The sequence below is a fragment of the Archocentrus centrarchus genome, chromosome 4 (genome assembly GCF_007364275.1).
Source record: "Archocentrus centrarchus isolate MPI-CPG fArcCen1 chromosome 4, fArcCen1, whole genome shotgun sequence".
NCBI lineage: Eukaryota > Metazoa > Chordata > Actinopteri > Cichliformes > Cichlidae > Archocentrus > Archocentrus centrarchus.
In genome coordinates this window covers 21462972-21486683 of record NC_044349.1, presented here as the reverse complement: position 1 = coordinate 21486683, position 23712 = coordinate 21462972, and the positions used below count along the sequence as shown (strand labels likewise).

General features: G+C 40.9%; 1 protein-coding gene across 1 annotated transcript in view; it reads right to left on the bottom strand.

Moving 5' to 3' along the window:
• The window catches only part of agbl4 (AGBL carboxypeptidase 4), a 367133-nt gene that overhangs the window by 6805 nt on the left and 336616 nt on the right, over positions 1-23712 (bottom strand). Inside the window, exons 10-11 of the mRNA XM_030727883.1 lie at positions 9934-10086; positions 4866-5028 (exon numbers count right to left, since the gene is read on the bottom strand). Of these exons, the coding sequence (XP_030583743.1) occupies positions 4866-5028; positions 9934-10086 (316 nt within the window). The remainder of the gene's footprint in view (positions 1-4865; positions 5029-9933; positions 10087-23712) is intronic.

Below are 23712 nucleotides of genomic sequence, written 5' to 3'. Positions count from 1 at the left end.
TGACTGAAGCGATAATAAGTAAAAATGAAATGAAGACAATAAAAGCAACTAGATACAGTGATGCTTATACTGGTGCTTGCAAAAACTACATAAAAAGAGCCCAACTGAACAAAAGAGATTAAAAAAAAATACTGGGCTTGGCAATTTATTTATAGAGGAAAATGGTCCAATATAACATATCTGTGAGGTGCGAAAACGTGGACCCGAAGGATTAGCAGCCATTTTCAATGTCAAATTAGAGTCAAATGTTTTCACTTAAAGGGTTGTCAACAGCTGTTAGTGGGCACCCTTTGATTAAAAAAACACAGCTCTATAAAAGTGCAATATTTACAGCACAGGTTTATGGAAGTGAAACGCTGCACAAACAAATGAGATTTCTGTGTACTTTAGAAAAAGACTAGTTGAATAGTTATAGAGCCATTTCTATACAGCTTGGACACCTCCAATCCACAATTGGACAGATTTTGCACAAATGGAGCAAGGTGAACGCCACAGCTCTGTGAAAAGGACATTTAAAGTTTGCTAAACATCACATGAAGAATTCAGAGACTGCTTGAACAATATGTTTTAGGCGAAAACCAAAATACACTTTTTTGGTTTAAATGTTTGGAGAAAGGAACATGCTGCAGTTCAGCATAAGAACCTTACCCGACCCATCAAACATGGAGGTGGCTGTATCATGGTTTGGGCTTGTTTTGCAGCCTCTAAGCAAGGACAGCTTACTATCAGTGACATGAAAAAGTTATTTCTAAATTACACCAGTGAACTGTAAAGGACAATGTCAGGACATAAAAGGTCAGACTCAGACTCAGCAGTTCATGTTGTCAGTGGAGGAAACAACTAAGATGATTTTCTAGTCAGTGTGCACTGACTTAATGAACAGCTACCAGAAATGTTCTGGTTATTGCAGCACAAGCTATTAAATAAAGCAAATTTTTACATCCTTTTTTTTTTAATTTTCCAAAATAAATAAATGACCAAGCCTAATATTTTTTGTCTCTTTTGGTTTGCATTCTCTTTATTTACTTTCTTGGTTTATTTCAGCTGATTTCTGTTTGGCTTACATTTTAAATTGTCATTCTTTCACAACATGTTCGTGCCTTTAACTTCAACACTTTAGCTGACATTATGCCCACTTTCAACTTTTGTCTTCTCATTTAAAACTTTATCTCTTTTCAGAAAGTGCACCTCAGCTGACTCTTCCAGTGTCGGCACATTTTAAAGACTTCACTTCCTCTCAGTATTTGAACTTGAACTGAAATCGAACCTCTTTTCATATTTCCATTTTAAATGCTATTTCAACTTCTTTTGTTACTTGTATTTTGACTGACACTTCTTTTAGTGTTTCAGTAGTTTTTAACTACACATTTGCAGCACAGCTTTTTTGAAAACCAAAAAATAGTTCCTTTTCTAGTGCAAATAATATCTGCAAACTTTCTTTGACTTGCCAGTCTTATCAACATATACAAAAAAAAAAATACACACACACACACACAACACAACCGGTGATGTACATATGTGTTTGCGCATCTTTGTGAGTATTCATGTGAAGACACCTGTTCATCTGAGCATGGCAACAACATTTGTGCAATCAACTGTGTGTGTAGATGTGGGTGTCTATGTGCACTGGCTTGCATATGTGAGCACCTATCCATTTGTGCATGTCTGTGTGATGTGATGTGGATGATGTGTGGTAGTGAAGCATATTTGCCTCCAAGCTATATCATTTGCATACTTGTCACAGCCTGTCCATTGGGTGTCAGGTTCACTGATGCATACTGTGTTCCATTGGCAGCTCTGGTATTCATGGAGTCCCACTGTTATGGTGAGGTGCCTATCGAGTGCTGTTGCTTTGGCAGACAGACATCACATACACATGAAGATAAAGAGGGGCACCTGTTTGTGTGTGTGTATGCATGTGTGTTTGAGAGTGTGCACACATGTACCTTTATGGCCAGTCAAAGGCAGCTGCCCTGGCTGTCAATCCTTGCTGTATCAATGCATCTAACCTACTGCTGTGAATAAATACCCAAACAATGCTGCGCTTGATTAAATCACAAGTGACCATCTTTGATGGGGAGACTACTGTTTTTTTCTTTGCATGTCTCTCTCCAATGAAGGAAACAAACTTGCAGGAAGAGAACATAAAAGAAAAGTGCATTGCTCCCTTAAAAAATAATCTGCAAAAAATCTGACTGTATTATGACAGAAGAAGCAATGAAGCTCACTTCAAAAACAGGAAAAACAAGAGCAAAATCTTCCAGGGAAGCATTAAATTCTGAATGGCTTTTAATTTTTAAAAAAATAATTCTTCAAAGTCAAAGAGATCACTGTCTCTCAACTAAACAAAAACAGAACACAGACGCACACAAGGTAAGTAGGCTCCCAAAGCTCACATAAAAATAAAAACATACTGTACCCAGACACAAAATTAGTTACACACACACACACTTGCACAACAGAAAGCGTCAAGCAGAGTTTTGAACAAGATCCCAGTTTATCTTAACCTTCATCCCCGTTCCCTTCCAGCTGAACTTCCACAGTGTGAACCAGAAGGTCCTTCAAAAAAAAAAAAAAAGAAAAAAAAAAGCAGTTTTACTATTTAAAAGAAAAGAAATGAAAGTATAGACAGTAAAAGAGGCTAAAATGTTTGTTAGTTAGTGTGAGGTTGCTGTCTGGTATTTACCTTGTTAGAACTAGCTTTAAGAAAAGTATGTAAGCATAAAGAAAATATACGTGCAGGTACGAGCATGCACACATGGAAACCCGCTCACAGGTGTTAAATGATTAGAGGACAAAGAGAAGACAGACACACAATAGAGGTTGTCCCTGCTGTTTCAGAGAAGAGGATTCTCAGCTTGACTAGATGATATAATGAGCTGTTATGTTCTGGGTGATGAGATGAGAGGAAAGGACAGAATAGAGGAGAGACACGAAAGGAGAGGAGGAATCAAAAAACAAACTCAGACAGACACACACACCTACATGCACACTCACACACATTGCATTACGCTGTTTTCTGAGCACTTTCAAACTGTGACAAAAGTCTCGGCTGTGAGAAAGGTTAAGATTTCAATTTTGGTCGCTACAAGTCACAGCAGTGGAGGAAAGTCAGGAAAAAATGAAAGGGCGAGGGCAGCACTTTTGGAAGGTGGTAGGAGTTAGGGGCCTAGGTTATTATTTATTTGTCATGTATTAGTTTAGAGGTTTGTGCATGTGTATGTGTGTGCGCGCATGTGTGTGCGTGTGTCAGGTGAGAAACAAGAAAGGGGAGGGGTGGTGGGTGGGGGGCAGATGCTAAAGGTCTCTGTTGATGATTTGCACGCTCCATCGAGCTGACTGCTGGGGCATAAAAACTTACATGGTCGGTTTCTTCAACCTGCCTGACCCCAATCTCCACTCTACACCAGGTCCCCGTGCTGCCTACCCACCCTGCGGAGCTCCTCCTCTTTGGAACCCTCCCTTTTCACAACCTACATCACACACACACTCCTGGAAAACAAAGAAAGAAGTCCTCCCACCAGACATGGGTTCTCTCATAATTTGACCTTCAGAATAAATGTGCACACACACAAACGGGCAGAAATTTGGCTTTTCTTTCTCACTCCAAACCTAGTGCCGCCACTACCTCAAACAAAAACACAGAGTGGAATTTGTTATGTGCTTTTTGTTTAGCATAGCAGCCAGACACTTGTCTCTTCTATGCATTACCATTTTTACTTTTATTTTTTTGCAGCTGCCCTGTGTGCATGCACATGCTGGTTCTTCCATATAGGTAATGCAAAGACCTGAGATGTTTCTATCAAAAGCATTAAAGTTATAAGCCTGTGTGGAAAACACACACACACACACATCATCATAATATTCATTTTTTAGCCTCTATAAGTAGGAAAAGCAGACTTGTTTTTATTTATTCTCTTACTCATTTTTCACAGATGGCATGTTTATCTGTCACTTTTTAAAAAACATTACCATAAAGACTTGCAGTGATCCATATGTAAAACTGATCTTCCTATCTCTAAGTTTCCATGTGTTAATGAATCGTGACTTGCCTCCTCTTTGGCGAGGCAGAATTTGCCAGCTATTGGCACTAGAGGGCACTAGGGATACATCTATATCCACCCACCCCTCCGACTGCAGAGTATGTGTAGGGGAGCACATACTTTTCATATGTAGGGTCCTTATCTCACTCTCGAAATCTCTCTTTCCCCCTCTTCTCACTCACTCTATCGGTAAGATCAGACCGCCATCGGCCAGCTTTCAGGAGCTCTTCAGCCCCGAGAAGGTCAGCCGAAGGAAAACTTCCTCCCATCCGCCTCCATTAAGACACCTGTGACCTTCAGTCTCCGTGATGAATGTATGGGTGTGCTCATGTAGCTGACAGAGATCCTGTTTGCTTCGCTGTTTTACCACAACTGGAGCTTCATCTGCACACACACAAGTATAAGTGCTACATATGCCAGCACGAGCCCCTTTCTCCTTTCTCTTTTGTAAATGAAATCAATAGACACAGCCATCACATCCCTATTCTGTCACTGCACATCTGTCGCAACAAGAGATCAACATGCTTTTCTAGTGAGTACACATGACCTGATGCATGCTCACTCACACACAGACACACAGACACACACACACACACACGCGCTCACAACACAAACATTAAAATAATGACTCCAGTGATTACAAGATCAGTTGGCTTGATTTTAGTGGAAGACTGTTGCTGCGGAAACAGCGTTTGTTTGGTGTGTTTTGGATGAGGAGAGGGGAGAAATAAAGAGAGAGCATTACTGTTGTTCTCTTCACTTTGAAACATGTTTTTTTTTTTTTTCCTTGCACACAGAGAGATCACACATGGTGAAGGATACATGTCTCCTCAGTGTAGGGAACAGGGGCGGTGCTGCCAGCTGTCATGTAACTGTAGAAGGACACCTCGAGAGTGTAGCAGTAGGATGTGTCGTCAAGAAGACCACCAAGGAAACGTCTACCGGTACCGGCCTTCACCACATCACGGTTAAAGGAAGTGTTGGACTAGAGAAACAGATGGAAAAACAAGTGAGACCCATCAGAGGTTTACAGTTAAGTCTTTATTATGCTGGCAAACATCCACCGTTTTTAAACATTTTTGGCAAGATGCTAGAGTCTGGAGATGAGGCTCTCCACTACAAATTGTTTCCCAAAGTCCTTGAAAAATTAATAGATTGATTTTTTTTCTCTTTAAAAACATGCAGTGTGCGTGTGTGAGTGTGCGTGCGCCACAATTTATACATCTTTGTACTTGAAACAGCTCGCACTGCACAGCTCCACTCTTTTATGTTACATAATTGTGTGAGGGTCCGAGTGTGCGAGCGACATACTGTTCATCATCACTCATCACACTCTGAGCCAACATCGGCATGCCCTTTAGTTTCTTAAAGACACTAAATTATGATGCACCAACTATGCATGCATCCTTTTCAGGCGAACTACAAACTGACTCATGAACATTATCTCCACCTTAGAAGAACAAGATGTCTTGAGCAAATCAGAGTTTTCCCGCCATCTCTTTAAATTACAGAGATGTGCATACATGACGGCACAGTTGTGTTTTTGAAGCAAGTGGCAATAAATGGGTTATGAGAGCAAGTAGCAACACTATTTTCAAAAGTCTGAAGGAACAGATGTACTGCACGTGGTGTTGCTTTTAGAGAATTAATTTCCCCTTAGCTCAACAGATTTTTCACCTTCCTCCAGCCTAATGTTTTGGTCCTTCAGTCAGCCACATTTGTATTATTGTTTGCTATTGCCCATTTGTAAAAAGTACAGTACCTCTCTCTGCAGGGGATCTCTATTGTTTCTGATGGATCCTTAGAAGTTCTATTTTTGCTTCTCAGTCCAAATTCCTGTAATTTCTACAGAGCATGAATGCTGCAGCAACCACTGTTTACCAGACACTGCTACAGCTTAGAAATCTTCCAAAAAATCACAACACACAGCATGATAATAAGCTAAAGAAACTACGCAAAGGCCTCATTTCCTTTGCATTCTCTGGTGTGGGTGTTTGAGGAAGTGTTTGAAGCATGCAGCCCATTCTAGGCAAAAAACAATCCCAGCTGTCCAACTCTCTGGAGGGCACTATTTCCTCCTCTCACATTGAACTGAGGGCAGACTGGATGCTAGTGACTCCCCAGCTGAACATTATCTCAAATGGTATAATGAGATGAGATGTGGCTAGCTGGTTAGCTTACTTCAGTAGATATCTCTGCAGCACAATACATAATCATCTCTCACATAACTTCATCACTTCATTATTATTTCTGCTGAAAAATTTGTTGTTTGAATGTTTTAAACTAAAAATCACACACACTGCACCTTTACTGAGTCAGAAAATATCTCTCATCATGACCACTTATGCATCCGAAAGGTCTTTACAGTCCTTAAATGTGCACAGAACACAAGTGCAAACTTTTCTTTTAAAATGACCTGACCTTCATGTGGAGGATCACTGGTGATGAAAGCTGAAGACTGATTTCAGCAAGTTTCAGCTGAAGAGAACATTTCCAAGCCCAAGGTGGGGAGGACAAGGAGTGTGCTATTTTTCTGACAGTCACAAGGTTGTGAATCTGTCTCCTATGAACTGTCAATGATACTGTAACATCCTGAGGAGTCTGAGGGAGAACATTCAGAGGAAATGACCTGAACTGTAGCACAATATGCTACTGTGTGCTTGAGTACAGCACATTGAAAATACAGGACTTTTTTTTTTAGACCTACAAACAGTATTGTTACCATTTAATAACCTACACGCCAGGTTTGCCGTCCATAAATGAAAACCAAATGAAAATCATGTTAAAGGTTCGCTGTTTTCGCACATTGGCGGAGATTCAGAATTCATCACAGAGCCGAGGGTGCAAGGGGACAGAGAAGGGCTTTCACGAGAGAACTTAAAATAATGTTCCAGAAGTTCCTAAGAAGATGATCTATGCCAACCTTAAAGTCAGGTATTCACTTGTTTATGCTAGCCCACATTTGTGAAAAAAAAAGAAAAAAGAAGTACAATATTGTATGTAAGGAAGAAGTTTTAGTGACCTTTTTGAGACCTCATACATAGATCAGTGAAATATCAGGTTGGCATGCTGTTTTTGGTTCAACTATGCAGGACAGAACTTTTTAATGTTCCAGTGAAACATATCTATAGCCATGTAATTAATATATCATCAGATTTTATTTTAGCTATGTTGGAGATCATTTTCTTGTAGATTAAAAAAAAAAAAACCCAAAGCAGCTATGATTAGTCTCATTGGTGAAAATGTGTTCTTGCCTTGGAAGTTCTATAAAGCAGTTTTGCACAATGTCATTTCAAAGATTGGCTGTAAATGGCTAAAGTAGAAAAAAAATTGCATTTATTTTTAGGTCTGTGCGTGTCAGCTATACTACACAACTATGATCTTGGGAGGCGTGTGGAAAAAAAGTTTCCATTCACTGTCACTCCACTCTGGTGCAGTGAGAGTTGCTCTGCTGAAATGCAGACTTGGCTGCCACCAGTGGGAGTTTGCCATGATTGTGTTGTGCTGCTGCTGCTCTGGGTTTTAGGTAGTGCTGAATGGGCACAGGGACAAAAGCACAGTGAGAGAGATGACCCCTGGGCCAGCTGTCACACAAGCAATACGGAGAAAAAAGAGAAGTTCTCCTGAAATAGCGTTTTACTTGTCCTTCGTAATGCGGCATAGAGTATAGACACTGACAATAAGTGACATTTCCATACATGTGTGGGTGAACATCTGCCTGTCTGGCTTCCCTGAGTGTCAATGGGCAATAAAGGTTATTCTTTATGATGTGTGTAAGTGGATATGCTATGAAATGTCACTGTCACTGAGAGAACGAAGGTCAGTGGAAGGGACGCGGGGCTGAGAGGAACCAGGTGGATAATGTATCTGGATGAAAAGGTGTTATTGGTTTCTGCATGTGTAGCTGGGTGGAGGAGCATCACAGTCACTGAATGAACACCCACCCACGTGCCCTTCTGTTCTTTGCTTTTGTCCTTTGCTTCTCCTCCTCACCCCCTTCAGTTTACACAATCCTTCCTGTCCAAAATAAACCCAGTTTTAGCCACCTAGGAAGGTGCCTTAGCAGAACACCTGCGTCACTCACACAGAGTATCCTGGCCTACTTACAGTCCTGTGCTTCGTCATGACCTTCTGCTTGTGTTCTGTACTCAGATACAATATAAATGCACATTTAAAATTATGTGTATCTGCAATGTTACACAATTCAGAGTTCTTTTCAAATTTGTGCTTCTTTAGGACTTTGCTGCTGTTTTGGCAAAACGAAATGATCAAAATACCCCAATCAGGCATAACATTATGACCACTGACAGGTGACATGAATAACACTGATTATCCCTTTGTCATGGCACCTGTTAGTGGGTGGGATATATTACCGAGCAAGTGAACATTTTGTCCTCAAAGTTGACATGTTAGAAGCAGGAAAAATAGGCAAACATAAGGATCTGATCAAGTCTGACAACAGCCAAATTGTGATGGCTAGACGACTTGGCTTAGAGCACCTCCAGCTCTTGTGTGGTGCTCCCGGTCTGAAGTGGTCAGTATCTATCAAAAGTGGTCGAAGGAAGGAACAGCGGTGAAAAAGCGACAGGGTCAAAACAGGACAGACAAGCCTCATTGATAGATGTGGGGAAAGAAGGCTGGACCATATGGTCCAATCCAGCAGACGAGCTAGTGTAGCTCACATTGTTGAAGAAGTTAATGGTGGTTCTGATAGAAATACACCTGTCACCAGGATGCACTATGGGAAGAAGGCAAGCTGGCAGGGGCGGTGTGATGCTTTGGGAAATGTTCTGCTGGGAAACCTTGGGTCCTACCATCCATGTGGATGTTCCTTTGACACACACTACCTATTTCAGCACTGATGTAGACCATGTACACCCTTCCATGGAAACGGTATTCCCTGATGGCTGTGGCCTCTTTCAGCAAGATAATGTACCCTGCCACAAAGCATGATGGTTCAGGAATGGTTTGAGGAGCACAACAATGAGTTTGAGGTGTTGACTTGTCCTCCAAATTCCCCAAATCTCCATCCAGTCAAACATCTGTGGGATGTGTTGGACAAACAATTCCGATCCATGGAGGCCCCACCTCACAGGATTTAAAGGATCTGCTGCTAACAACTTGGTGCCAGATACCACAGCACACCTTCAGGGGTCTAGTGGAGTCCACGCCTTAGGGGTCAGGGCTGTTTTGACAGCAAAAGGGGGACCAACATAATATTAGGCAGGTGGTCATAATTTTATGCCTGATTGGTATATATTCCAGTGCTTTCAACATCCTATCTTTATGCTCCCTTCCTTCTCCCTTACTCTTGGACAAGGTGAAAATACATGTGTTTGTATGATCAGCATTTCTTCTGGCTCAGAATGGGGTTCCCAGAAAAAACCTAACTAAATTGCACAATACAGTTTTAAACAATAAATTGAACAAAAATGCCACATACAGTAAAAATGATACAAATTAAAATTTTAAAATCCAAACTGATCATTTTTTTTTTTACTTTGTCTGAAGGTTCAATAAACACTCCAGTTTAAAAACATTTTAATATTCTGGCAATTATTTCATGGTTCAGGCAAGTGTGTATTCTATGTTTTCGTCTCACCTAAAACCAAGCAGATGAAGCAGATGCTTTTTTAAATCAACATCCTACCTCAAAGGCATGCAGTTACAACTGAAAGGTACCCATTGCAACCTACGTAAGTTCTCGACTGCCACGAAGATTGCAGCAGTTGGCAATTAAGTGCCTCGCTGAACACCACCTTGCCAGAATTTGCTGAGATATGACTATTTCATGCTATCATTTCAAGCTAACCCGAAGGCCGAAGCTGGTGTAATTTTGGGCCCGTGCCCACCTTTCTGGTGTTTGTGCGTGTCTGTTGGTATGACTTACAAAGGAGAAGTCTGGTGCATTTTGGCACAGCAGTCTGGGGAAAACAGCCTGTCTCTGAACGCGCTCCTCGTCCTCAAACACATTGCCATACATAAAGCCGTTCAGCATAGTGGAGTGGGCATGAACATCAATGTAGAACTCCAAACTGACTCTCTGATGGAGGAAAAGAGAAAGAGAACAGAGGGACAGAGAAACAGATAGATGATAAAAAAAAACAAAACAAAACATCAGGTTAGCTGGGATATTCGTCAGTGAGCAACACTCCACATCAGAGTTTCTCCACTGGGAGTAAGTAAAGTCCTTTCTTGGCTCTAGGGATACTGCGCTGGAGAGAGGCTTTCACCCATGGGATGACAACAAAACCCTCCAGACACTGAAAATACGCTCATACCTGAAAGGAGCCAACCACCCACACATAACTTCCATCAGGCTGTCCTTCTGAAGGGCACAGTTTTGGTACGTACATGGTCGGGTGAGCTGAGAGCAATATCGTGAAAATACACAAACACGCTCAGGTGGACGTTGCAAATTCATCACGTACACCAAACGTATTTATCAGGTTAATACCGACTTCATATTGAGAGTGTAATGTCTTTTCTCTCTAGTACACTCTGTGTAAAATGGATTTGATAAGATCTGTTTCTCTAGCTTGACTCTGTTATCATTCAGTCTACACACACACACACACACACACACACACACACACACACACACAGAGGGACACAGAGAGGGAGAGAGAGAAAGAGTTTTATCTTGTGATACGAATAAATGGCATATTCTCTGACCTCTAGCTACAACCCTTTCTATAACATGACAAGATGCAGGACCATCATAATACATTAGAATTACTCCAGATGGCTACTCCACCAAAGCACCAGTTTCAGCCAGTTAATTCTCATAAAGTTCAGTACTGGACAAACATTGACACTACACACCAGCTGTGGAAAAAATAACTTTCCATTCACAGTTAACATAATTGTGTGTAAAAGTTTTTGTTCACATTTCTGAGTCAAAAATTGGAGAGCAGATCAGAGCAGCCAATTTAAAGAATTGAACTCACACTAATTCAAATGTTGTTTAACTGCAACATGTGACAGCACGAACTTCACACAGAAAAATAATTGAAAATGACACAAGACTAAATTCATTCTATTTCTGAATGCACTGCTAATGGGCGTTATTGTCTCCTAATACAATGGACAATGGACGAAAAAACCCTACAAACTGAGAACAATGATGAGATGGCTCCTGGAAACATAAAAGTATATAATTATTCTTTTCATATTCAAACCATTGTTGTCTACTGGTGTGATTGAATTGTAGTTTTTCTTTCTTGTGCCATTCAAGTCATTAAGACAATTAATACACACTAATTGCTAAAAGCACATGTAAAATGTGGATGGTAATATTTATAATATTGTTTTGGCAGTGGCTTTTTATCAGGTTCTTGCATTTCTGTTAATAAATGACAACAGGGTTCATAACCTAACTCTACATAATTTAAAATTAACAACAGATCTGCTTTTATTTCACTGAGATTATAATTCTTTGACTCACATCCTAAATCTAAACAAGGAGAGATGTGAAGACTAGGAAGGAAAAAAACATAACCTCACTTGGCTAAAACCTTCTCACTTCAGCAATTTTACACTGGTCCTGACAAGGGCAGGCATGCAAGCCCCCCCACCACCACCAGACCCTTAACGCCGGAGCAACACACGTCAGAGCCATCCCTCCTCTCTGCCTCCTCTCTCTATCTTATCACATTGTTCTCCTTTTCCCACTCTGCTTCTTTTCCTTCTTTATCTCTTTCCCTCCCTCCTTCCCACTCAGCTCATTAATGATTCTGTACCACACCTTGTTCCCTGTGGGTCATAAAGAGAAGGAGGAGGAGGAAGGGAAGGGAAGAATGAGAGGATGGAAAAGGAGAGAAGAGAAGAGGGTATGGAGTAAGGAATGGAAGAAGGGAAGGATGGAGGGAGGAAAAACTGGAAGGAGATGGAACAGCAAAGAGGGACAAAGGGCACAAAAAGAAAACAGTGCATATGGTTGTGAGTATGTCTGAGTGTGTGAAGAGACAGTGGGGCAGTGAAGGGAAAACAGAAAAGCACAGAGATGGGGGTGCAAAGAGAGTGAAAGGGAGAGAATAAGTGTATAAAGATGAACAGAGAGAGTGGAAAAATGACAGAAAGAGATAGAGAGACATAGAGATGTGTGTGTGGAGATTGGCAGAAGAGAGAGAGAGAGAGAGAGAGAGAGAGAGAGAGAGAGAAGAGCGCGGAGAGAGAGAGGGGAGAGGAGGGAGAGGAGAGAGCAAGAGAGAGAGAGAGAGAGAGGACAGAGAGAGAGAATGAGAGGCAAAAGAGAGAGAGAGGAGAGAGAGAGAGAGGAGAGAGGAGAGAGCAGCAACAGAGTGAGAGAGAGAGAGAGAGGAGAGAGAGAGAGAGAGAGAGAGAGTAGTAGAGAGGAGATGAGAGAGAGGGAAAGCAGTGCTTGGGCGGCCCAAGCGGACGCAGTGTGCCTGTGTTTTGAAATTCCGCTCACAGCCAAGCAATTTCCTGGCGGTGGCTGTGCTGTCAGCTGCTTGGCTGGCTGGCGGTGAAAATATGGTGGCTGGGAGTCGGGCCGCTAGCAGCCCCCCGACAACCTGATGGATGGAGCCCCAGAGGAGAGGAACAGCAGCAGGAGAGGTAGGGTGGGGTGTGGGGGAGCGTGGGGAGAGGGAGGGAGAAAACACAGAAAAACAAAACAAAAAAAGCAAGAGGGAAAGAAGGTACAATGCAGCAAACTGAGCAGTGACGGTGATGGGAGGGAGGCAGAGGGAGACATGTATTAGTGTATGTATGCACATATATATGTATGAAGTCAAATAAAGAATAAAAAGAGAAGAGAAAGGGTAAGACAACAAAAGAGAATAAGGAGGAAGATAGAATGAGTCTAGAAAGGGAGATAGGAGGAAAGGAAGATCAAGGTATATCAGGCAAAAAGCAGGAGGGTGGAAGGAGTTCCAAAAAAAGGCAGGAGGGCCTAGACAAGGGAAGCCAGCCTAATCACCTGGCTCTCCCCATATGTGAAGGGGGGAGGAGCAAGAGGGATAAAAGGAGGAGGAGGTAGAAATGGCTACATTGGAGGAGGGTGGACAAGCAGGTAAATGGTAGAGAGGATGCAGATTAGAGGTTAAACGGGTGTTACACGGTTATGTGGAATCCCAGCGAATCTTGACACAACGTTATGATGCATAGACTGTGATCAACAGTATGTGGAAATAAAAAAAAAACTTACACAAAATCTTTGAACAGCCCTCCAAATGACTGTGCAATGTTTAATGGGGCAAAGGACAGAAGACGTCTTCCACAGAAGCACAAAAAAAAAAAAAAAGAGCTGAAAATGAGATTAGCTTATCGACTGGAAATTAATCCACAGGTGTTGTCTAAACACACACACGTGGGTTATCTGATGATATGAACGTCTGTATGGATAAATGTCTCTTTTTGTGTTAAGCCTGTGATGAATTTGTGATCTATCCAGGTTGTAACCCGCCTCTCACCCCATGCTGGCTGCTATGGTTCCTTTCCCCCCATGACCCTCAACAGGATAATGCTAATGCATGTAGGGATGGATAATCTGCAGCAACATTGATTAAAAACATAATTCTGGAGTAAAAATTTATATGTGTGATCAATCAAACACATCTAAAATTTAGATTTTTCTATTCACTTCTTTGATATTTGGCATCTGCTAAAAAAAAAAAAAAAAAACAACAAAAAAAAAAACACGATTGTTTAATTAAGAAAAACTGAGGATTCCTGAAGCAAGAAACTGTGGCTAAAAAGTTAGAAGCACACTAAACACTAGTCTAAATAAAACAAGAATAATGAATGCAGCAGTAAATAAGAAGCCTCTTAACTGGAAACGAGATACGAAGTATCAACCATGAAATCAAACCATGCTCAAAAGTACACAGAGTATATGGACTGGGTTTTCCAGATACTTTTTGCCAGCTTATTATGCATACTGTAAACCAGTCCACAGGTCCATGGAAGAAAAACAGAGATTCAGAAACATTGTAAAGAGAATAGTTAACTAACCTGACTTGCATATATATGTTCACAAAATGAGACAAGTAGTTAATCTTGATTAATCCCTCGCAAAGAAAAAAGGTCAAAAACCTTGATCTTGTTTGTTATGATACAAACCACATTCATCTCAAGCATTTCGATGCTCTGATCTTAACCCAGATGGTTTCCACATGCTACAAAGGTCTCCTTCACAGTATATTGTGAAGGACACTAAAAGAGAAGCTGTAACAGCCATGGAGCCCCCACAATGTCATGTCCATGCTTAATACAATGTTCAGCTAATGCCCTGCCAATCAAACTGAGACCGTTCTGAAGGCCCCACCAGTGTGATTGATGCTTCAATTAACAACCCGCTCTGACCTCCAAAATTGTTCATTTGAAATTGTAATTAAGCAATTAGGGGCAATTAAGAAACAGAGACTGCTAAAAGAAAGTCAGAAGACAATTTGAGAGCGCGAGCGAGAGAAACAGAGAGGGAGCGATGTGTCCAAATTAAACCTCTCAGAGAAAAACAAAAGCCCCATCTAGCCACAGAAACTCCAGGGAACTCTCAACTTGTGGTGAACTTGCAGTGGCGGCAAGCAGTTTAGTGTAAAACCTAGAAGGTCAAATGAATGAATTTTGTCAGACAAGTACTTATCTGCTGCATATTAATTAGAGCAGGGTGCGGGGGTGCGATGAGGGCCGTAAATGCTGGGCTTATCTTTACACAGAAAGGAAAAAGGAGCTGATTGAAGCGGGATTACAAGCTCCTGAATAAAGCTCTTGGCATCAGCAGCATACCTTTTGAGGAGATGAGGAATTGCTGCTTGTTCAGAAGAAAAAAAAGTTAAACCTACTCATCTAGTGCATTTTATCCAACATTAAACATACAGTATAATACCTGTGGGGGGAGTGTTGTGATTTTTTTCTGTATGCACCATGGCAGCATGGGAAGCAGTAATCTAGGGGTTAGAAATGAAGGTGTATGAATGGAGGGACGCCAACAGACTTTAGCCCCCTTTTAAATGTTCACAGCTGATTCATTTAAAAATGATTAAGGGGCTTTAAACACACATTTGATGGCAAATATCAAGCTGTGACCTCAGGGGCTGTAAAATGAAGTAAAGAAGGGGCTTGTGTCTGGCCACAGCGATTGATTTTGGTCAAGCCACAGTCCCAGTCACGCAGGCCTAGAGACCAGTCAATGGCCCCCTGTCAACCACAGGATGCTGGGGAATATGTCCATTCTTGGCTGCTAGCAGTCGTCGTGTGAAATTAGTCACAAACAAGTATACGGCACAGCATTGAAAACCTCTTTGCGCTTGCTCTGGTTGCTAGCAGATTACAGTTACCTGCAATTTGCATGAAGACACTGACTTGCTGTGAACACCCACCAATTGCTCACTGAGTGGAAACAGAGACTGTTCACCTTACTGCTGCAACCAATGTGTTTCAGAACCCACAACTTTTAGTTAGAAGGCAATTAGTCTCTGGTTTCTGGTTGTATGTCACTTTTTCAAGTTCCCCTACGACTCGGAAAGAAGTTTCAAGTGGTGGTTTCAAAAAACCACTATGGGAAACCATCGTCAATAGTCTGTAGAGGTGCATTGCCCACTACTTCAACATGGAGAGAAAATCAAAGGTCATCAGGCCCTACCATGCTTACTTACATTTGCAAAGTCTTTCTGGCAAATGTACATTTCCAAACTCAAGTCAGATGTCAAAAAAACATTTTAAACACCAGATTTTCTATGATAAGGGGGACTGTAATAGTCCAGTGCTGCCACCTAGATGCGAATTATGGAACTGAGTTAGCATCAAACCTCTTACTTGGGAAAGTTTCCCACATGAAAAGATTCAACATAATGACACTTTAACGGTTTGTAAAAGTCTAACCCTTATTTCATTAGTTAGAGGAGCTGATTCAGGTCACAGGGGCACATGGTTAGTGACCCACTAATGATGTAGAAGTGACAGAACATGGCAGATGGCATGACCTGCTTCATGGATGAGAGTAAATGACACAAAACTCTGCCACCGTCTGTCTCCATCTATCTGATTTTCTCCTCTCTCCCTCGCCCTCTCAGTCTGCATCATGCTCTCAAATTGATGGTGGTATTTGTCTGTTTATGAACACAGAGGTGACTTGTAATCAGCCTGAACGGGCACAGGCAGCTCTCTGCTTCAGCCCTTTTAGTGCCACATAAGCTGTCACATCTGTTGGGAGGGCTTGCCAGGAAAGCATAGGAAGGAGAAGCGAAGGAGAGTGATAGGTACAGAGAGGAAAATGTGATAAGAAAAGAAAGCAAAGAAGAGCAAGAGGGAAACCACTGAAAAAATAATCTAAAATATTATGTAAAATATGATAAGGTAAAATCCTTTGAACTAAGTTGCAAAAAATAGCATAAAAATTGCCAGAGTATGAGAGCTTCACCTGCATTTTCCCGTGAAAGCAGACAATTCAGCTTCAACGGAGGGAGAATAAAGAGTGGGATCTTGGAGTAATAGAAACGACGCGGGGATGATGGGGAAAAATTGGCCGTAAATCTCAGAAATGGATCAGAAATGGTTGGCTGACACCAGAGGACATTTTAACACACGAGAGAGAGGGGAGACAGACGTCAGAGAGGCGAAGAGAAAGACAAATAGATGCGAAAACCACACACACAGGTCGCTAACTTCACACGTAAGGCAATTCTGACCGCTGAACAAAAGAGACAGACGGGGAAAGAGAGACTGTAGAGTAGTCACTGTGGAAGAAGGAGGGCATTAGGGAGGATTTCAAGGTACAAATCAATCTAGGTGCTGTGACAGGACCTAATACATTTGTTTCGGGGAGAAAATTAATTTTCTAATATTAAAAGGTCAAAATAAGCCAAGGCAACAATGACCTCTTTGTCATCCTTAACAAATTATCCAAAATGGCAATGTCAGATTGGTGGGGATACATTGGCCAGTGATGAATGCTTCTGGTAATCAGCCAATCAAAAAGAATTCTTCTCCTGCTTTTGATAAATGAGCTGGAAAAGCAACGCTTTAGGAAGGAGATGGGTCCATTTGTTTCTTTGGTCTCTTTTCTTTTTTTCCCCTCTCCCTCTCCATTTCTCTATTTTCAAAACAAACAACAGGGTAGCTTGGGAACAGATTATAGCTCCTTGCATCACTGACTCTTTCAGCCATTTTCCCTGCTGACCAATGTTCAGCTGCAGATGGTAAATGATGGAATTTTCTGAAACAGTCTGAGCAAATATGCTTTGAGATGGATGCAGGGAAAGTTTACAAGCAGCTTATAAGCAAATGCTAAGGTGTCATTCACACAGTGACTTTACTTGATTACAATTTGAATTAAATTTATTACGAAAAAAAACAACAACAACAACACAGATGTGTATGAACAATTATAACTGGAAGCAGTGATTTATCACAAGCTCATCATCTGCTCCTGTGGCTTAAATAGGAACGAATCCTTACACCATTACAAGAATACAACATGAGCATCTTAATATGGATCTATAATTTCTGCATCCACGAGTATGCATGGGTCTGCTTGAGTATGAGTGATGTAAATTTTATCCTCAAAGGGTAAACACAAGGCCCCCTGCTCACCACTACACTATAGTCCTCCACCTATGCATGTGTCCTTTCAGGCAGAATTCAAGTGGGCTTTAAAAAGAAAAACTGGAATAAAATAGGAATGACTTCTAATCTGTGGTTTCTGCAGCTGTCTCTGTCTGCAAGTGAGTACCCCCCACAGCTTAGTAGGAACCTTTCTCCTGCAACCTGATAAATATTAACGGCACCAACTCATAAAACACGTGGGACTCTTTGACTGCTTAATTGGTAACAATATTCCTTATGCTATTTTAAAGGGCAATTCCCAAAGATACTGCAAGCACACACAAGATCCATACTGTCTATACTGCACCGTGTGAGATTCCATCATTTGAAATGATCAAAGCAGCATAAACATGAGCACAGCAGTGACGACAGTGAAGGATGAACTGCACTTTTTTGGAGTGATTATGAGAGACATTTATTGCTGGCTTAGATTTACTGATGCGAGGTGTTTTACCAGAGTAACAACCAGTCGTGTATAGTCAGATTGCGACACCTCATGCCTTTGATTTTACATCAGGAATCTGGTGAGAGTTATTTTGATTCAATCATGTAAAAATACACCAATGAAATGCAGGTGTCTGATTCTCAGTGTAATCAGTAGTGACATTTAAAATCTCAGGCAGTCTTTTAAATCAATACTGGACTAAAAAAATGAGCAAAGCCTTTGAGAACCTTCAGGCAGAAAGCTAAACTATCACATTACACTGCTCCAGAATGGATAGACAGATTGGTTTCTAATTAATCATCTTTCTAATCGTCAACAAATTAATTGAAAATGATGTGTCAAATAGAATGTGAATAGATTGTAACGTAACCTAAAAAATGAGACTTTCCCCAGCTTTATTGACAACAACAGCCAGTGGACTGATTTCTGGACTCAGAATTGACTTTTCATAGAAATTGAAATGCTGTTGTTTTTACCCCTTCCAAGTGCCTCGCCTCAGTGACTCTCTTCCTCTTCCACAATGGACCAACAGTGTGCAACACCAGCCTCAAATATCAGCAACCGGCTTCTTACAAAAAATTAAGTTTTATTTAGACAAGTATTAAACATACAAACAGCACTGGAAAAATACTTTAAGTCTCAAATATAGCTCATGGTTGCACTTTAAAGTTACAATGTGTAACTTCAAACTAATAAATGAGTTTAACTAATAAACTGTGTAACCTCAGTTCCTTCATCTATCAACAGAATACCAGTGAATCATGCTTAAATGGGCCTGTTTACAAAGTGTGGTTGCGGTATTGAAATGCTGACGACAATTACAAACAGCTCAGTCACACTAGAGTAAAAACTGTACGGCAACCTCCTTGTGACAAGGAAAAATCAGTGGTTGCTCAGTGATCGATTTGATTTTTTTTGCATGTCTCCACATGTCTCTTTGTAGTAGGAGACATGGCTCAACTGGTTGTATTCTGGTTACATTCCTACATAAAACTGAGGCTGCCAAGCACGTACTACTGTATGTCAGTTTGCAGTTACTGTCATCCTGCAGCAACTATGTCACTGTTTGCGAAGGAATTTCTGATCGTCTGTTTCTAATCTATCAGGTTCTGGCTGGAATGAATTTCTGTTTAATGTGAATTTCTGTGACTGTGGATGGCAACAGATTTACAATGGAGGGCGACAGATTTGCAATTTTTGCCAATTTATCACAGTTAATTACTGTGTTATCACAAACAGACTGCAGAAAGCTTGATTGCATGCCAGCTTGACCCCATTCAGTTGCAAAGTGATAGCAGACTCATAGCAGACTGACTCCATCTTTTTACCATTTTAATGCCATCATGACGCACCAAAGTCACTCTGAATGTGACTGGTCGTCAAAGCAACAAGATCCAAAGTTCACTGGTTTCAGTAATTTTGTTCGTGCTGCAGTCTCCAGCCACTGTTTTCCCTAGTGTGACTGTAACTTTATGACAATAGTGTCAGTTATAACAGTGGTTTCCTGAAGGTCACACAGATAACATTTACTGATAACATTTGTTTTTTTTTAATATTTGCGAAATGCAAAATGGGGTAAACAGTGCATTTGTTTAAGCCTGGTGAATAGATTTTTATATGAAACATTCAGTGCTTTTTATATCTGTATCCACCTGTAGACTCTGATTTAATTTCCTCTGCAGTGGGAATATTTGACCATCATCTTTATGCAGCCACTATTTCTTTGGTTGTGCTGAATTTATTGCCTTAATGCCAAACTGTGAGCTGGTTGATGAGACTTAAGTCACTGATTTTTATCAGGTCTTGTTTAGGTCAGAGTTTGCATAAACACTGGTGTGCACAAATGCTCTGAGCAGTGCTGAATTTCTATATAAATATTTGTCAAATAAAGGTTTTCAGCCATGAGTGGTAATGCAGTGTAGATTGCTTCTGCTACAAGCTTTGATTTTAAATGGCACTTGCCTGGGAACCTGCTGCCAGTTATTGAAGTCATTGCCTGAACAGAACAAGGAAGCTATTTTACCAACAGAAAGAGAGTGTTGCTGAATTCACAATGATGGGGAATCACTTTGGAGTGACTAAGGTATCTGTCACAAGAACGGTAGATGGAGTTTCAAGCTGAATACTGGTAGGATCCTTTGTGCAAAAGAGGGCAATGTGACTTTGAATTATGATGCCTTATGCATAGAAATGTGGGTGTTTAAAGTAGCAAAGAAGTCACAGTGACTGACATAGCCTCGGGGTCAGATTTATCTTCATAATGGCCCACAGCAACTTTAGCCTGAGATGAGACAGAACTGTCAACTTGTTACACCCCATTTCCATCTTCCATCATGACGCTTACCGGCTAATCGTTACCTCTCTGATTGGATCGATGCTTCATGTCATGATGCTGATTTAAAAGTCTAAACTCAGACAACAGCATCTTTGTACTATAACTTTAATTAAACTATCAATCAAATACACCTCCAGTATTTTGAAATTGAACATGACTGATACTAAACTAAGTCCATGTAGTGACTTAATGGCACCAAGATAAACAGAGTTTATGATTCTGACATCCAGAATGAAACACATACTGGACGTTTGAATACAGGAATTAAACAAGTCAGCAAATTACCTGAGTGACGTTAGAGTTGTAGTACCTCATCACCCAAATTAGACAGAGCATGAGCTGGGATGCAGCATGTTATTTAAATGTTATTTAAATGGTGATGACACTTGAAAAAAAAAAAGAAATAAAAAAAAATAATAATATGACTTCATTGTATGTGCTATAATTTCAGATGAAGTAGTCAAGTTGTCCTGTGGATTAAAAAAAATGTTTGGACAGATTTTTTTTTTTTACAATCAGAGTTGACTGTTTTTTTATTTTCAGGTCATAATTCCTTTTTTTCCCAGGAGTATTGAAACATTATGACTTCCTCTTGTAGTTATGTGAAAAAAGAGAGTTTTCACAGGAGTCTCTGCAGTCTTGTGAAAATCTAAGTACACCCCATGATTCAACAGCTTGAAGAGCCATCTTTATCAGCAATAACTTGGCCCACTCTTCTTTACAACATTGCTTCAGTTCACTGAGGTGTGCTGGCATTTGCTTATGCACAGCTCTCTTAATGTCCCCCCACAGCATTTCAGTCAGGTTGAAGTCTGGACTTTGACTGGGCCCTCGCACCTTGATTTTCTTTTTCAGCCATTCTGCTGCAGATTTGCGGCTGTGCCTGGGAACATATTCTTATTGCATGACATAACATGTCCAACACTGCATGATAGATAGCCTCACATTTGACTGCAGAACACTTTGGTATACAGAGGAGTTCACGGTCGACTTGATCACTGCAAGAGACCCGGGTCCTGTGGTTCTCCTCCACCACTGAGCTTGATATGGTATGAGGTGGTGCTGTGCATTGTAGCCATACATCTCCACTTTGGTCTCATCTCTCCAAAGTTCCAAAGGTCTTGTGGTTTGTTCAGATGCAACTTTGCAGACCTAAGCCATGTTGCCATGCTCTTTTTAGAGTTGATGCTTTCTCTTGGCAAGCATCCCAGACAAGCCATACTTGTTCAGTCTTTTCTAATTGTACTGTCATGAACTTTAACATTTAACATCCTGAGTGAGGCTGTTAAAATCTAAGATGTAGCTCTTTTTTTTGTTTTCTCTGAGGATTTGAGGTGAATTTTCTGGGACATGCACTTCTTGAAAGATTGCAGCACTGTGTTAACACACTGACTGCTCCAGACCAGCATACTGCTAAAACCTTTGCTTTAATAGAAGTGGATACACGTACTGATGATCAGTTAATCAAGTGTATTTGATTAGCAGCACCTGGTTGCTACTTACCTTCTTAATTCCTATGGAAGCAGGAAGGGTGTACTTAGTTTTTCACAGGAATGCAGAGACTCCTGTGAAAACTTTCTTTTTGACATGGCTGTATGTTCTCACGTCATGTTAAATGCTGAAGCTGCAATTCTGGGAAATTGTAAGCATTTTTTTTAAAATGTTCTTTGAATTCTGATGTTGGAGTTTGTTCTTATGAGCTGGAAAACTCGTTACCATTTAAAAGGTCATCTGTAGCCGGCAGACACTATTAACATTACTATAATTGCCCTGTGAAGGCACCATTATGAAAACCTGCATTTTTAACACCCTTTTAGACAGGTAACATGAAGCAACAACATTAAAATGGCAAACTGGGGCTGCTGTTAAAGCTGTTTTTAGTCTGCCAGCTGTGACTTTGGACTCCCTGACAGCTGCCACCCACCTGTATGACTGACATGTTGAATTTTGGGGAACTGTGCTGCAGTGCCTAATATAGACAGGGAGTCAGGACTCATGCTTGAAAGCTACATGATGATGAAAATTCTACACAATAGGCTAATGCATGTGTTAGCGTATTTGTGTTTAATTTAGACTTTAGAACAAGCAAAGATTGTGTAATGTTAAAGGGGGCAATCAGTTATATTTTAGTGATTGCTCTTTTAGCAGTGGCTCAAACAGTCACTGATTAATTCAAGTTTCTCAACTGTTTCCTTAATAGCTCCTATGATTTAAGTGTTATCAACGCTTAATTGTGTGGTGGTGTGAATGCTCCAGAATCCCAGGTCCTCAGCCTATTAACCGCTTAGCAAAGTTTTTAAGGTACAATTTTAGAGCAAATTGAGAAAAAAAAATACTACTCATTCTAGCTTGTATATTTTAAACAAATAACTACACAGCTAGTAAATGGACCACATACAGCATGCTAGCTTAGCCCAACTGTTCTGCTGTGGCTGCTGCTGATCTCCTGTTAATGGAGTCCTCCAGCAGAGCCCTCCAACCATGGTAGCCTCATTAGACTCCATGCCCGCTGAGTGAGATGAGCATGAATGGAGGGCAGCAGCACAGGGCCTCCTGGCTGCAGAGTTGGCATCGAAACTGGCATCTGGGAGCCCCAGACATGAGTAGTGTGTCTGATGGGATTAACTGGCTGTGGCGAAAGAGAGACAGAAGAGGAGAGGTTGCCCAAGCTTCCAAATTAACTCTGCAAGACTGAAGGCAATCGTCAGGGAGAAGGGGCCTACAGCACGACAAGTGCTGGTGGGATGGTTATCAAGGAGAAAGAGAAGGAATTGAAGTCTTCTGACCCGCAGGAGTGGACTTAGGAAACATATGGTCTAACGCTGTGCTGACTGCATTTACCCAGCCAGAGAAGTCAAATTCACTGTGGGGTTTCACAATTAGCATTTTTTATTCTAAAAAGATCTTCCATTAATTGTATCTACTTGAGAATGAATATGTACAAATACGCTGAAAAAAGACTCTGCGTAAATGATCTCTGGCCTTACAAAAGACCATTTAAAGCAAAAAAAAAAAAAACCAAAAAAACCATAGGTCAAAAGATACCCCAAGTTTGGAAACTCCTGCTCTCTATAATAGTGTGATAATTAAAAAAAATTTAATGCATCTAACAGAGAATAAAAAGTGATGTTGCAGGATGAAAGCACATTGCATTCAGTCACCCATTTGTCTAGGTATTACTGCAGTTGTGTAGCTGTGTTTATATGTGTACTTTATGTGTCTGTTTGCTCAGGCTGAGTATGTGTGTAAGTGTGTGTGAATGACAGGCATGAGTGGATCACCCTGCCATGACAGAGCCTATCGATCAGTGTGTCAGCGTC